Source organism: Sinohyriopsis cumingii, chromosome 11, assembly GCF_028554795.1.
Source record: "Sinohyriopsis cumingii isolate HCF-2022 chromosome 11, ASM2855479v2, whole genome shotgun sequence".
Lineage (NCBI taxonomy): Eukaryota > Metazoa > Mollusca > Bivalvia > Unionida > Unionidae > Sinohyriopsis > Sinohyriopsis cumingii.
Genome location: NC_142971.1, coordinates 98,088,789 through 98,106,224, shown reverse-complemented (window position 1 = coordinate 98,106,224; position 17,436 = coordinate 98,088,789). Strand labels below are relative to the sequence as shown.

The following is a 17,436-nucleotide window of genomic DNA, read 5'->3' as shown; positions in this document are numbered from 1 at the left end:
GAACAAGGCTTTTATTCTTCTCAAGGCAAATGTACAGTACTGGTTTTCATTCTAAACAAAAAGGTTTAAGACTAAATAAAATGTAAAACTGATTTGCAAACATAGAGAACTCCAAGAGCCAAAATGAGAAAGTTTAGAAATAAATAAGAATACTAACAGAAAGCTTCTTTTTGTATACTTTTGCACAAGGCTAACCCCTCATGAAAGGTCACTCTTACCACTGCTACCATGGTTTCAAGGCATTTGGCGGATATTTTACTGAAAGGAAAGCTTTATCCCTTGTCTTTTATTTACAGTGTGATGGAACCATGTTAGCTCAATTTTTCAAGTGTCAGACTCATAATCCAAGGCTAACAGTTTCAATACTTGCTGAGGCCAGCTCATATGTGTCCTTCAGAAAGGCAATAAATGTGCAATTAAAACCCACAAAAACGTTATTTTCAGTTTGTACAACAAATCGAATGACTGTTCAGCATGGTTAGCACAACCTCCTATGAAATAAAATCCTGTTTCTAAGCGAATAAATGTGTCTACGTCTGGTGCTGCTGCCATATTTTCCTATTTACAGTGTCAAGTTTCTAAACAAATACATGTCTTTTGCATTAAGAAGATATATTTCATGAACCATTCTATCATAACCACGTTGAAGTACTCTTTTCCCTACCTGTGTCTACATAAAAAACTTGTGTCAAAAATGTATCTCACAAACTCATGATTTCCTGATTTGTATTAATATAAATTAGAATGTGAAATATTCACAAAAATCCTAATAATGGCACAAAATCGAGAAAGGTTGGCATCTCTGAATGCACCATGCAAAATTGTTAGAACTTGTTTGTAAATTAATATTTAAAACTGTTTTCATTCATAAAAGAATACCTTCAATTTAGCACAGAAACTGAATGCTATAACAGTAATTGCTACGAATACTTCAATTTAGCACAGAAAACTGAATGCTATAACAGTAATTGCTAAGAATACTTCAATTTAGCACAGAAACTGAATGCTATAACAGTAATTGCTATGAATACTTCAATTTAGCACAGAAAACTGAATGCTATAACAGTAATTGCTAAGAATACTTCAATTTAGCACAGAAAATGAATGCTATAACAGTAATTGCTAAGAATACTTCAATATTCCAAGATTAAATTTCCTCCTATACACTATACTGAGAGGAACAAAAATAGCACTATTAATTTCTACTAGTATTTTTAATCAATTAGACCAGCTCTTGTCTAAGAATTATTCACTTCAAGCACGTGTGATTATAAAGTTGCTCAACTAACCTTGAATGGACTATTTGGAATGCACACTCCACCATATGTAATTGTAATGGTGTGTTTGACTGCTCGTTTGGCCATGTAACGACAGGAGTAGGTGCCATTTTTGTTGTCCTTGACCTCCACACTAACTGGTTTTAGATCTACATCAAAGCATGTGATATGCAGTGGTGCCTTGCCTGCCTTCTTTGTGTCAACAGTAAACTCTGCCCAAGCGTCTACAGTGACACCAGTCTTCTCTAGGCCTGGACCATAGGCAGTCGCCTATACAAAAAGAACAGAACATAGTGTGCAGAAAAAAAACCCAACTCAAAACCAAAAACTCTCAGGCAAACATTAATTTTCAGTTTCAAGAGGTTTTCAAATTTATTGAGTGTATCACAGACATGTCATATGCATCAACGATACCATATATTTAAATCATAAACTTTAAAACCATCAAATCTTAAATGTTTTTTATGTGATTTGACAGAATTTGTGTTTCATTTTTGCATGTATGAAATAAGGAAAATGCGCATTGTGATAAAGTGACAGCAAGAGTGAGAGAGAAAACATAATTATGACAGATCATTTCTCTGTGTTTAAGAGTGCTAAATCATTAAAAGCAGTCTGATTTTATAACATTTAATGAAACTTTAGCTGAACAATTTACATTTCTTCAAAATACTGTTTTGTTGGTCTCCACCAGTGATTCATCCTAAGTGAGACCACAGAACTGTTTATTAAAGCCCAAGTATTTAAATATGACAAAACAAAGAAGCTTTATTGATTATTTACACAAATGAATAGCATCAATTTTTCTTAACTGGCTTTTCTGGTCTCACTTTAGGGTGCAAAGAACCTGAATTAGCCTATTTCAACCCTAATCTGTGTCTGCATGCTTGTTGAGTACTGTTTAACCTAACATTCTCTTTCTACATTTCCATGTCACTGACTCACCAATACGACTTCTACAGTATTTGCTAACCATAAATAATCTGGTTCAGCATTTCAGATGTGTGTTCCACTTAACGCATGACCACAGACTATTTCTGGACCATAAATATTCAGGTTCAGTTTAGTACCTAAAATACATTTCCAAGTCAGAAGTGATTTTCATTCTTTTGGAGTATTATTTTGGTGTAAAACTGAAACTGAGTCCACTGCATTTCCTTTTAAAACGGTATAGAGTTTGACAATATTCCACTTCTGTAAATTTAACCCTGACAAAAATGTGAATAAGTTGTAAAATCATGTTGCTTTATAATGATTCATCTAGTGAATGAAGAAAATCCATTTTGGGATTTTAGGAAAAGTGGGAAGAAAAAAAAAACTACCTAAACCTGAATCCAAATTTTCTACAACTGTGACCTTGACCCCAAGGTCAAAGGATCAAGCGAGCATGTCACCGGTTGAATTTTCTTATCTTCATAATGATTACTCCTAAGTATGAAGGAAATTCAGAAAGGGTTAGGAAACGTTAAGCAAACAAGAATCTTGAACCAAAACTCTAAATGTAACTTTCCCCAACTCCAAGGTAAAAGGATAAGTAAACATGTCACTGAATGAATTGTCTTCACATCATAAAGAGTAATCATGTCATCAATGAATTGTCTTAACTTTATATCAATTAAACATGTCACAGAATGAAGTGTCTTTGTAACAATTCATGCCTAGTATGATGAGAATCTATCAAAGGGTTTAATAAATATAGCCAAATGAACAACTTGAACCAAAACCATAACAAACTCTTGTCTCAATCCCCACTAACATACTCTTCATAAAAGGAGTATACATCATTTTAAAGACAAATAAGGATTATAACAAGTCCTAATTAGACATCTGGCTCCTCATAAAATTTACCCAATGTTTCAACTAATAAATGTTAATACAGACTAGTAAATTTTGCATGATGTGTACCAATGCAGCCTTCTGATTGGTCAGAATGTAGCCAAGTATACTTTTATGAAGGAAGAGCCCAATTTTGACAAATAAGTATTCTAACATCATATATATATATACGGTTTCAAACAAGGGGACCAAGCATAGCACTTGACTCTTACCTTGGAGGCATCAAATTCCTTGCTTTCTGGTCCAATGGGAACCATGTACGGGGACTTGGGGATGTCTTCATCTCCACAAAGGATGTGAACAGCATACTCTCCTGGAACTGTTGGCCAGTATGTGACATCTGCAGACCCATCACCGTTGTCCTTACAGTCAATTTTAGCCTGAGATGGTCCCTCGATGGAAAACCCTGCAAAAAGATGCCAACATTTTGCAGTGACCTGAATTTCCAACATAACCTGCGCCAATTATGTCTTGTTACAATCCATCAAATAGTGTTTAGATATTAAATAAGGAACTTAAAACTTTCATTCTGTAAAGTGCTGACAATTTATGGCCCACTAGTGCAGCAAAACTTTGCAATTAGAAACACTTATCAGACTGAGAGAATGCTAAATTGACAGCTGGTCTTCCATTTCAACTGGAAACTTCTTACATTCAGGGAGGTAAGAAGAGAATATATATCAACAGTCATACAATTACTATAGGACCATTCCAGTGGCCTAGTAGTTAGAGTGTCCATCTCAGATGCAGGAGGTCATGGGTTCAATCCCAGGCTGAGTCATACCAAAGACTTACAAAAATGGTACTAACAGCTACCTCACTTGGCACTCAGCATTAAGAGATTAGTGTTAGGACTGGTCAGCCTGGTGTCAGGATAATGTGACTGGGTGGGACATCATGCTACATGTCTGTGACATGATGCCACAGTGCTAGGCATCACTATAATCTGCCTCATTGCAAACATTGTAGCGATATGAATGAAAAATTGTTATAATGGTAATTGTCTGGATTACTTCCCTGAAGATAAACATCCTGCCTAGAATGTCATCACTAAGGTCACTATCACCATGGTAGGTGTTGCTACATTATGGTCACTGTCACTATGTCAATTTCAAGATCGACACCTCACAAATGATAAATATTCTATCTAGAATTACATCACTAAGGTACCTATCACTAAGGTAATTGTTACATGGATACTTCCCACATGATAAACATCCACCCAAAAATTACATCACCAAGGTCACTATCACTATAGTAACTGTCACATGGATACTTCCCATTGGAAAAACATCCTACCTAGAATTATATCACTAAGATCACTATGACAAAGGTAATTTCTACATGGATAAACATACCTAAGGCTCCAACCTCTCCTCTTGTTTCAACAGTGAATACAGCTGGCTGGTTGGCCACACCTCCCTCCAGACCAGGTCCATAAGCAATCACTTTGGACTCCTTGTATGGCCCAATCTCCACCTTGAAAGGACTCTTGGCAATGTGCTGCTCTCCAAATAAAATGTTGATAATGTACTGGCCTGGTTGTACAGGAACATACACACACTCATAAACACCCTCCTCAGTCTTGGACAATTTGCTGGTGCATTTGAGTTCAACTCCACCTGGACCAATAATCTGGACCTTAAGCTCTGCCTTCCCAGCATCCTTTGTGAAGACCTTGAAATCAGCATTGTCCTTAACCCTTACACCCTTTGGCTGGATTCCACGACCAATAGCATAGGCAGCTTTGGCATTTATGGCTACAAAAGAAATCAGGAATTTAATACACATGAAAAATATTTTCCAGACATGTTCTGCTCAATGGAATAAAAACTTCAAAAAATATGTTATATAAAAACTTGTAATGCATAATGAGAGGTTTTTTCTTCACATTTTAATGTAGTGTTTCCCTTTCTTATTTAATACATCTATAAATTATACTAGTATAAACCCATGCATACATTTTTAGCATTTGCCCCTCTAGTATTTACTGACTGCAAGAGAGATGACTTGAATGAAAAATGTCATCTGAAAAAAGTCTCAAAACCAAATGGTCAAATCGTTTCTCATGGCTGAGATAATACAAAACAAAGAATGAAATAATCAAAAGCAGAAGAACATAACATTTCAAAATGCAAAAAATAATAATGAAATGTTAAGAACAGAATAAAATATCTTTCTATAGTAAAAATGTATAAAATAATTTCATCTATGCTAAATAAAATACTTAAAGAATAACAGTCATTTTGTAATTTCCTTCAATTTTAATCATTTTTTTCATACAAGAAAGACTCAAAATATACATGTATCAGGAACTGAAAGCTACACAGTCTAGAGAAATAGCTATATGTTACTCACATGGAGCATTGGAGTTTCATGCATAAAAAAATGATAAATGTTAAAAATCGAATGAAATACCTGTTATGAATATACACAAATAACTGTATACTAAATAAAATACTGTATAGAAATGAGCATTTTATCTTTTTCTTAAATTTTAGTAATTTTTTATGAAAGAAACTGACTCATGAGCAAGCACTAACTTACAGCCTTACTAGTCAAAATATGATATTACATGTGTGTGAAGAGTAATGTTTCCGTTTCACTACTGACTGAAATGACTAGAAGTTATACAAACGTGTAGTTGCTGAAACTTTAATATGATCATGCTAGCCACTCAACCACCCACTCAAAATATATACAAATTTCTCTCCCTCTTTCTCTTTCTCTATCTACAAGTCCTACCTGGAGAAACATTAACTCCATATGGACTTTTGGGGATCTGCTGACCAGAGAAAGTAATGGAGATGGAGTGAAGTCCTATTTCAAGGGCAGTGTATTCTACCAGGTAGACACCATCTTTCCCAGCTGATTTGATGGCAGGTTTGACCTTGTCCCTGTGACCTGAGGGATCCATGATGATGACCTCTACATTACCTTGACCAGCATCTGCAACATATACCAACTTGACAATACTTGAAAACAAAATAAACCAGCACAGGTATTTACCTACCTTTAAAATATAATAGTCAGTGATGTCACAGTATTTAAATAATTTTTCCATTAAGTCAGATATAATTATTCTTTTCAACCTTTCAAATAGTAGCACACATATAGTTACTTTCTTAAAATTGTACCATCCATTTATGGAGAAATAAAAATTTTTAGTGACAACTTTTCTTTATTAAACATTTTCAGTTTTAATTTTTTAATTCTGCAATTATTTATCTCCGTACTGTTAGGTGCAATGTTTGCCATTTCTGAATCCATGGCAACATTTTAAAAAGTAAGCCATAATAAAAAATACAATATCAAACCATGCTGAAATTTTCCAATACGTACAAAATTTACTTGATGTTAGTGAGAAAATACCTCTAATATTCAAAACACTTGGCTCTGATAATTAGATACAACTTGATTTGGACATTTCCATTTCATTGGTCAAGGTCGTTAGTCTCAAGCAGAATGCAGTATGAAAGATGATTTCTGAACATGACTTGCAATAATTTGTAGATAAAGAGTTATTCTGAACTTTTTGCGATTGAAGCAACATTTTATGAAACAAATGAAAAACATTAATCATGCTCATGGTAAAAGTTTTGAGGATGTTAATTACACTGAGTGGTGTCAAACACATAAATACAACATTAATGAATATTACACTGAGTGGTGTCAAACACATAAATACAACACTAATGAATATTACACTGAGTGGTGTCAAACACATAAATACAACACTAATGAATATTACATTGAGTGGTGTCAAACACATAAATACAACACTAATGAATATTACATTGAGTGGTGTCAAACACATAAATACAACACTAATGAATATTACATTGAGTGGTGTCAAACACATAAATACAACACTAATGAATATAAATTATAAACAGTTATTCCTTAAACAGTCTTTATATGTGACATTTAAATTTTCTTTAAATAAGTGAAAATTAGATTTTGTTATTTATGTAATGATGTGCCAACAAAATCAACAATGATAAATATGTAAGACAGATTTGTCCATAAATCCTCCAGCTTGAGGCAAAATAAAATGGACTGTATGAATAAACAGTTGCAAATACAGTTGTCAACAAATAAACATCAAGGTCATTCAAAAGTTGTAACACCCAAAAACTAAAAGTATCACAGAGATAAAAATGCAAACTAAATATAAAAAGTATGCATGACATAGTGAATACTGAAAGAAAGACCACATGTACAACATGAATTCAACAAGACATAAAATTTAAAAATAAAAGTAAATCAAGCTTAAAAGAAATCAACAGGTAGAAATATCACATTTTTTGCCAATGTCACCATAGAAATGACATTGCTGGCAGACAAAAAACTCACCCTCTGCTGCCTTAGTGGGCAGTAAGCCAGGTGCAGACTTTAAACCAGGCCTGCTACCTGGTGCAACCTTACTCTGTGTACTAGGCTGGCCTGTAGGGTTTGGGAAAGCATAATAGTGCAATATAATGATTTCTGAAAACACTACTAACTACTATTTGACTAGTGCAATATACTTATGCCTGACAACACCACTACTAACTACTATTTGACTACAAAACAATGGCAAAGTTAAAGGTCACATGGGGAGAATCTATCTTGCAGATTTAGCTGTCTTAAATTTCTAATAGGTTTCTGATGCCGATTCAAATTTTTTATATTGATCAACATACCCAGGTAACATGGCACTAAATAATTTAGATTTGATTTTGTTTAGTGTTCAATGGCACAACAACACAAGAATGTTTTTTGAGTCTCAAGGCATTTGGAGTAAACAGCCTTAGCCAAGGACGCACCAGACTGATCCAGTGGTAGGTTTCAAACCCACACCCTTTTGGTCACCAGTTTAACATCCCAAACACTGCTCCATTGCAGTTCCTGTGTTATTTTGTCATCTCTTAGGACAAACAGAAGGGTTTATCAGTAATATTCTATGTCGCTTAGCCCACAGGGGGAGACATGAAATTACATGATGACACAACCTGTTTATCAGTTCATTGGATAAACTCTAGGCCTATGAATGCAAACAGACGATTCACCATCCTGACCTTCAACCTTGCCCTTTTTGTGTCTGCATACTACATTTGTGATAAAAACAGAACCAACAAGAACATCAGGCCCCATTTTGAGGACAGAACTAAATATGAGCAGGTATTCTTCTAAAAATTGCATTCTTCCAAAAAGTATAACAGAAATTAAATATGAATTTTTATATATGAATTCTTACAACTAAAACTGAGATGAATGGCTTCATTAAAAGTTTTTGTATATTTTTTCACTATTTAGGAAGTACGAGACATGCTTTTGCACCAAAGTGTAACAGATATAACAGCTGGGGATTGAAGAACAGCCAAGCAGAGGAGTCAGTTACAATAATGATACTGATCTGTATATCAAAGGTCTTTTGTTATACAATGTTTAAGTTTTTACCAATTTCAGTTGATGTTTTACAAGTCACTCAACTGCCATATATTCTTACTTACTAAATGAAGCCATATGCAAACTGCACAGACCCAGATCTGCTGGTGCATAATGCACTGGCAGATCTGGGTCCATGCAGTTTGTTAGAGTAATCAGTGGGGAAAAAATACAGACCCTAATCCACAAGCACATGGTGATAGAGCAGATCAGAATCTTTGTTTACAGTTTGACTTTTAAGTGATTACATATGGTATGATATATGCATGTGATTAAGTGTCCTTAGAATTATCATTATTTTCACATTAGACAGAATTAATAGTGTGAATATATATTCTTAAGTGTGTACCTGAAATTGTCCAAAATCTGATCATAAATTTATAATCAATTTTGCATGAAACACCAAAACTGTACTGAGACAAAAATATCAACTTGACAAAAAAGTAATCAATTGTTCAAGCTGATCAAGAAATAAATGTATACACATGATCAGCATTTCTGATTTGGCTTGAAGGATATAAACCAAACCATTATTTTCTTGTGAATTAAACAACAGTTTTGTGTGCAAATTCCAAATTATAATTTGGAAATATTTTGTTTGATATAATTTCCACAACAAAACTAAATCAAAAGAAAAAAATTGTTACTGGTCATTGTGTCACCTCCTTGGCTAAAAACTGGCATTCCAGACAGCAGTCTATATGTACTATATGATGCCTGGCATTCCAGACAGCAGTCTGTATGCACTATATGGATGCCTGACATTCCAGATAGCTGTCTGTATGTACTATAAGGATGCCTGACATTCCAGACAGCAGTCTGTATGTACTATATGGATGCCTGGCAGCCTTACAGCAGTCTGTATGCACTATATGGATGCCTGGCACACCTTACTGCAGTCTGTATGTACTATATGGATGCCTGACATTCCAGACAGCAGTCTGTATGTACTATATAGATGCCTGGCATTCCAGACAGCAGTCTGTATGCACTATAGGGATGCCTGGCACGCCTTACAGCAGTCTGTATGTACTATATGATGCCTGGCATTCCAGACAGCAGTATGTACTATATAGATGCCTGGCATTCCAGACAGCAGTCTGTATGCACTATATGGATGCCTGGCAGCCTTACAGCAGTCTGTATGCACTATATGGATGCCTGGCACACCTTACAGCAGTCTGTATGCACTATATGGATGCCTGGCACACCTTACAGCAGTCTGTATGTACTATATGGATGCCTGACATTCCAGACAGCAGTCTGTATGTACTATATGATGCCTGGCATTCCAGACAGCAGTATGTACTATATAGATGCCTGGCATTCCAGACAGCAGTCTGTATGCACTATATGGATGCCTGGTAGCCTTACAGCAGTCTGTATGCACTATATGGATGCCTGGCACACCTTACAGCAGTCTGTATGCACTATATGGATGCCTGGCACACCTTACAGCAGTCTGTATGTACTATATGGATGCCTGGCACATCTTACAGCAGTCTGTATGCACTATATGGATGCCTGGCACACATTACAGCAGTCTGTATGCACTATGTGGATGCCTGGCACACCTTACAGCAGTCTGTATGCACCATATAGATGCCTGGCAAACCTTACAGCAGTCAGTATGTACGATATGGATGCCTGGCAGCCTTACAGCAGTTTGTATGTATTATATGGATGCCTGACATTCCAGACAGCAGTCTGTATGTACTATATAGATGCCTGGCATTCCAGACAGCAGTCTGTATGCACTATAGGGATGCCTGGCACGCCTTACAGCAGTCTGTATGTACTATATGATGCCTGGCATTCCAAACAGCAGTCTGTATGCACTATATGGATGCCTGGCTTTCCAGACAGCAGTCTGTATGCACCATATGGATGCCTGACATTCCAGACAGCAGTCTGTATGCATTATATGGATGCCTGACATTCCAGACAGCAGTCTGTATGCATTATATGGATGCCTGACATTCCAGACAGCAGTCTGTATGCACTATATGGATACCTGGCATTCCAGACAGCAGTCTGTATGCACTATATGGATGCCTGGCATGCCTTACAGCAGTTTGTATGCACCATATGGATGCCTGGCACGCCTTACAGCAGTCTGTATGCACTATATGGATGCCTGGCACACCTTACAGCAGTCTGTATGTACTATATGGATGCCTGACATTCCAGACAGCAGTCTGTATGTACTATATAGATGCCTGGCATTCCAGACAGCAGTCTGTATGCACTATATGGATGCCTGGCACGCCTTACAGCAGTCTGTATGTACAATATGATGCCTGGCATTCCAGACAGCAGTGTACTATATAGATGCCTGGCATTCCAGACAGCAGTCTGTATGCACTATATGGATGCCTGGCACGCCTTACAGCAGTCTGTATGTACTATATGATGCCTGGCATTCCAGACAGCAGTCTGTATGCACTATATGATGCCTGACATTCCAGACAGCAGTCTGTATGTACTATATAGATGCCTGGCTTTCCAGACAGCAGTCTGTATGTACTATATAGATGTCTGGCATTCCAGACAGCAGTCTGTATGCACTATATGGATACCTGGCACACCTTACAGCAGTATGTATGTACTATATGATGCCTGGCATTCCAGACAGCAGTCTGTATGCACTATATGGATACCTGGCACGCCTTACAGCAGCCTGTATGTACTATATGATGCCTGGCTTTCCAGACAGAAGTATGTACTATATAGATGCCTGGCATTCCAGACAGCAGTCTGTATGCACTATATGGATACCTGGCACGCCTTACAGCAGTCTGTATGTACTATATGATGCCTGCCATTCCAAACAGCAGTCTGTATGTACTATATGATGCCTGGCATTCCAGACAGCAGTCTGTATGCACTATATGAGGACTGGAATACCAGACAGCAGTCTGTATGTACTATATAGATGCCTGGCTTTCCAGACAGCAGTCTGTATGTACTATATGGATGCCTGGCACGCCTTACAGCAGTCTGTATGTACTATATAGATGCCTGGCATTCCAGACAGCAGTCTGTATGCACTATATGGATGCCTGGCATGCCTTACAGCAGTCTGTATGTACTACATGATGCCTAGCTTTCCAGACAGCAGTCTGTATGTACTATATAGATGCCTGGCATTCCAGACAGCAGTCTATATGCACTATATGGATACCTGGCACGCCTTACAGCAGTCTGTATGTACTATATGATGTCTGGCATTCCAGACAGCAGTATGTACTATATAGATGCATGGCTTTCCAGACAGCAGTCTGTATGCACTATATGGATGCCTGGCACGCCTTACAGCAGTCTGTATGTACTATATGGATGCCTGGAATACCAGACAGCAGTCTGTATGTACTATATAGATGCATGGCATTCCAGACAGCAGTCTGTATGCACTATATGGATACCTGGCACGCCTTACAGCAGTCTGTATGTGCTATTTGATGCCTGACATTCCAGACAGCAGTCTGTATGTACTATATAGATTCCTGGCATTCCAGACAGCAGTCTGTATGCACCATATGGATGCCTGGCACGCCTTACAGCAGTCTGTATGTACTATATGTCTGGCATTCGAGACGGCAGTCTGTATGTACTATATGATGCCTGGCTTTCCAGACAGCAGCCTGTATGCACTATATGGATGCCTGGCACGCCTTACAGCAGTCTGTATGTACTATATGGATACCTGACATTCCAGACAGCAGTCTGTATGTACTATATAGATGCCTGGCATTCCACACAGCAGTCTGTATGTACTATATGGATGCCTGGCATGCCTTACAGCAGTCTGTATGTACTATATGATGCATGGCATTCCAGACAGCAGTATGTATGCACTATATGGATGCCTGGCATTCCAGACAGCAGTCTGTATGTACTATATGGATGCCTGGCATTCCAGACAGCAGTCTGTGTGTACTATATGGATGCCTGAGATTCCAAACAGCAGTCTGTATGCACTATATGGATGCCTGACATTCCAGCCAGCAATTTGTACTAATTATATGGATGCCTGGCATTCCAGACAGCAGTTTGTATGTAAGGGTCAGTATGGTGAAATGCTAATTATTTTTTCAGATGATGGTCAGTAAAGATTTTCAGAGTTCAACTAATTATTTTTTCAGATGACTATTAATAGCAATTTTCCTACAAATTCCAAAGTGGTGGCTAAGGCAATTTAGAACTGGGAAAATCTGGATATAACCAAGCTAAATCTAGATTTTTTTAATAAAAAAAACACTGAATATGAATTAGCAAGCTAAACACCGCATATGTAAATACCATAAAGCAATCTTAAATCAGTGTCATAAAGCAATCTGTAATCAATGTCACAAAGCAACAGAATTGTCATAAAGGAGTAAATAAGAAATACTGTACAATCCAGTACTGCAAATGTTCTACTTTCAAACAAAATGACCACAATGAATACCAATTTCTCTGTTTTATTAGTTCTGATTCTCTTTTTAAGAAATGCAACAAGGGGTCAAAGATGTTCCCCATCAGGTCATAATTGTGAAAATATGCAACCATTTTGGGATCATGAATTATTAAAATGCCTAGATGTATTTTGTTATGTGCAGCTATAATTTGGTTTAACTGAAACCGAATTGGTTCACAGATGCAACCTGAACCTGAAAGGACTTTAACCATTCAAAATATAAAAAGTAGTAACTGTAGACAAAAAGAACGATGTATGTGAACTTTCTTGAATTTGGAAAAGGAGTCATGTATGTGAATATCTTGAATTTGGAAAAGGAGTCATGTATGTGAACTTTCTTGGATTTAAAAAAGAGCCATGGATGTGAACTTTCTTGAATTTGAACAAGGAGTCATGTATGTGAACTTTCTAGAATTTGAAAAAGGAGTCATGTATGTGAACTTTCTTGAATTTGGAAAAGGAGTCATGTATGTGAACTTTCTTGGATTTAAAAAAGAGCCATGGATGTGAACTTTCCTGGATTTAAAAAAAACGAGCCATGTATGTGAAATTTCTTGGATATAAAAAAAAGAGCCAGGTATGTGAACTTTCTTGGATTTTAAAAAAAAAGAGACATGTATGTGAACTTTCTTGGATTTAACAGAATTGTCATGTATGTGAACTTTCTTAGATTTTTTAAAAAAGAGTTGGAAAAATGAGAAACTCCTGTAGCAATGTTATCAATAAAACAAGTGATCTGCAAAAGTTTCAATCTATGAAAAACGGAAAAGCATAAGAAAAAGAAAGAAAACAAGATGATGCCAGATTGAATTAGCAAATTAGAATGATGTAAAATTTCAAAAATTTAAAGAAAAAGTAAACACTTGATGAATGCAAATTTAAGTTTAAAAAAGCCATTTAAAAAAAGAAAGTCTCAATCAAAAATAAAACTTACTTTTAAAAATATTTAAAATGCTAAGCACAACTGTAAGCCTTACATTAAAATCCAAGACCCTAGGTCATCCCATTAAAAATCCAAGACCCTAGGTCATCCCATTAAAAATCCAAGACCCTTGGTCATCCCATTAAAAATCCAAGACCCTTGGTCATCCCATTAGAAATCAAGACCATAGGTAATCCCATTAAAAATCCAAGACCCTTGGTCATCCCATTAAAAATCCAAGACCCTTGGTCATCCCATTAAAAATCCAAGACCCTAGGTCATCCCATTAAAAATCCAAGACCCTTGGCCATCCCATTAAAAATCCAAGACCCTTGGTCATCCCATTAAAAATCCAGGACCCTAGGTCATCCCTTTCTTGAAGTAGTAGCTAATGTAAACAAGATATTATGGAAGATCTTAGACTTATTTTAACACCATTCTATTGAAGCCACACATGCAAAATTTTGACTTGGAGGCAAAATTAATTGCCATCTTGCCACTAAAGATTTGAAGATCTGTTTAAAATGTTACTAGAGTTACAACAATGATAAATTGTAAAAATTATTACAACAAATTATACAACCTTTACAACAATCTACAGTTACAGTGACTGTTCTAAACAAGAATAAAATGTATAAAACGTTTTTCACTCTGCATACAAAATATGGAGAACAATAAAGAGGACTCCACAATCCATTCCAATGTTATCTGGACTTTGTATATATCCAAAATATGGAGAATAATAAAGAGGACCCCACAATCCATTCAAATGTTATCTGGACTTTGTATATATCCAAAATATGGAGAATAATAAAGAGGACCCCACAATCCATTCAAATGTTATCTGGACTTTGTATATATCCAGATTTTGGTGAAGTCATCTCAGTTTCAATTAGCTACTGGCTAAGCTTGCTCTATTCTACTCATTAAACAAGCAAAAGTTCTTGAAAGCACAATTATATCAAGCCCTACTAAGAAATGATTTGGAATCATTTCTGAGACTGACCTTTTGTGAAGACTTCAAAGTGAGTTTTCTTTCCAACCACGACTCCAGTTTTCTCTAGACCTGGACCAGCTGCAGTAACTTTAGTGGCATCGCCAAGAGCACCCTCAACAGTAACTGTGAATGGACTCTTGCTGATTTCCTTGGCACTCCACTTGATGATGACCTGTATGCAATGACAGATTATAAATACAGTACAAACCACAGGCATGCATGTCAAGCTTGTGTTAATTCATAAACTCTACTTGCAATGTAATTTTTGGGCAAAATTTATTTGTGAGAAATCAATCTTAAGCAGTCAATATGATTGAATTCAAAGCAACACATTTGCTCAAGTTAATGTCAGGAATCCAGCTATACATTCTTCATACTTAAATTTACATTCAAAACCTTGAACTTACTGGCATATAAAGCAAGTAGTCACATAATTACTTTTTCAATTAAAAATAGTCCCACAGTTGTTATATCCTACAGGTAAATGGCACTGATAAGAAAGATAAGCTGTTAAACAGAGTTTCCCATGTTTTTTTCCCAACTTTATATTTCAGACATAGATCAATAAACTCCATCTCCTGGAATAACATTATTTATCTCATTTCTCAAAATCAGAATGCAAATAATAACATCAACTTGTAGTTGGCAAGAAAAATACTGCAATATACTGAAAGAATGATAACCCATTTCAAATAATTATCAAAAGTATTTAATCCATACCTCTCTGATAATTTGAGTTATTTTCATAATCAGCAAGTGGTATCAATATACAGTTTATCTGTACTTGGTATCTCTGTACAGTTTATTTGTATTTGGTATTACTGTATAGATTATTTGTTCTTGGTCTTACTATACAGTTCATTTGTACTTAGCATCACTAAACAGTTCATTTGTACTTGGTATCACTGTACAGTGTATCTGCACCTGGTCTCATTGTACAGTCTATTTGTACTTGGTATTGCTATATAGTTTATTTGTACTTGGTCTCATTGTACAGTCTATTTGTATTTGGTATCATTATACAGTTCATTTGTATTTGATCTCATTGTACAGTTTATTTGTACTTGGTATAACTGTACAGTTTATTTGTACTTGGCATCCCTGTACCATTTACGTTTCAACTTGGCATCACTGTATAGTTTATTTGTACTTGGCATCACTGTACAGTTTATATTTGTACTTTGCATCACTGTACATGCGTATATGTACCTGACATCTCTGTACAGTTTATTTGTAACTTGGCATCACTGTACAGTTTATTTGTACTTGGCATCACTGTACAGTTTATTTGTACTTGGCATCACTGTACAGTTTATTCATACCTTGTAGTTCCCTTCCATGCTGGGCACATAGGTGCAGGAGTAGGTCAGATTTCTATCATTGTTGAAGACAGTCTCACACTAAAAATAGAAAGGGAACAAATTTTAAAATTAGAAAATTTCTGTATTTGATCTTGACCCTGAAAATGTTACTATACATTCAATAATAAAGGCTTTGGTTTTTAAGTCTCCATCTTGAATGGTGTAGAAACTTCACACACACACTCTGGCCCTTAGTCACAAACTAAGTATAATATATCAATTTGGTCTTGAAACTGTGCAATAAAAATTCATACTTTGAATCTCTCAATAAAACTAAGCAATAAAAGACCATACTTTGAATCTCCCAATAAAACTAAGCAATAAAAAAACCATACTTTGCAAGTCTCAATAAAACTAAGCAATAAAAAACCATACTTTGCAAGTCTCAATAAAACTGCAATGAAAATTCATACTTAGCAAGTCAGAATAAAACTGCAGTGCAAATTCATACTTTGCAAGTATGAATTTAACTTCAATAAAAATTCATACTTTGCATGTCTGAATAAAATGGCAATGAAAATTCGTACTTTATGAGTGTGAATAGAACTGCAATCAATAAAACTGTACAGTGAAAATTCATACTGTAAGTCTCTCATTAAAATTGAAATTTGTTTTATATGGAGACAATCAAAAAGATAGTACCCTAATTTTAGTGATTTTAACCTAAACACTTTGTTAAGTTATACAGCATCATTTGAGAACAAGTTTAAACTGTTAGCCAACTTTTGCAGACTTAAACAATAGTAATATCATCGCAGAAAAAAAACATTGTATAAGATATAGTTTCAACCTACCTTCAACAATTTAGGACACGAGAAAAAAAAATATGAGCTGACAGACATGCAAAATCAGACATAAAGCCAGTGTATTATTTTCTATTTTTGATGATAGAAATATCAATTTCAAAATTCACAGCCAGTTAATATTTAAATTTATATATATATTTTACATTAATGCAACTTTATAGTTTGTTTTTTAAAAGAATCCCTGTAATTATACATTAAAAGATAAAAGCATGAATGTGATTCACTTATTGAGAATATTAAATGGGGATGAGGCTTTTAAATTCATTCACATGAAGCTAAATGTGTTTAAGACAGAACATTGTGTTTCAATTTCAATTTTAATGACTATTGTCAGGGCCTTCCATTAGA

At 35.7% G+C, this 17,436-nt stretch overlaps 1 protein-coding gene across 7 annotated transcripts in view; it reads right to left on the bottom strand.

The window, feature by feature from the left end:
- The window catches only part of LOC149789084 (filamin-A-like), a 226,899-nt gene that overhangs the window by 121,963 nt on the left and 87,500 nt on the right, over positions 1-17,436 (bottom strand). For 6 of the 7 annotated variants that reach the window (XM_089975267.1, XM_089975270.1, XM_089975269.1 and 3 more), the window contains exons 6-12: positions 16,244-16,321; positions 14,931-15,093; positions 7,470-7,559; positions 5,859-6,062; positions 4,472-4,873; positions 3,326-3,519; positions 1,290-1,547 (exon numbers count right to left, since the gene is read on the bottom strand). In XM_089975267.1, the coding sequence (XP_089831393.1) occupies positions 1,290-1,547; positions 3,326-3,519; positions 4,472-4,873; positions 5,859-6,062; positions 7,470-7,559; positions 14,931-15,093; positions 16,244-16,321 (1,389 nt within the window). The remainder of the gene's footprint in view (positions 1-1,289; positions 1,548-3,325; positions 3,520-4,471; positions 4,874-5,858; positions 6,063-7,469; positions 7,560-14,930; positions 15,094-16,243; positions 16,322-17,436) is intronic. The other variant, XM_089975272.1, reaches the window with a different exon arrangement.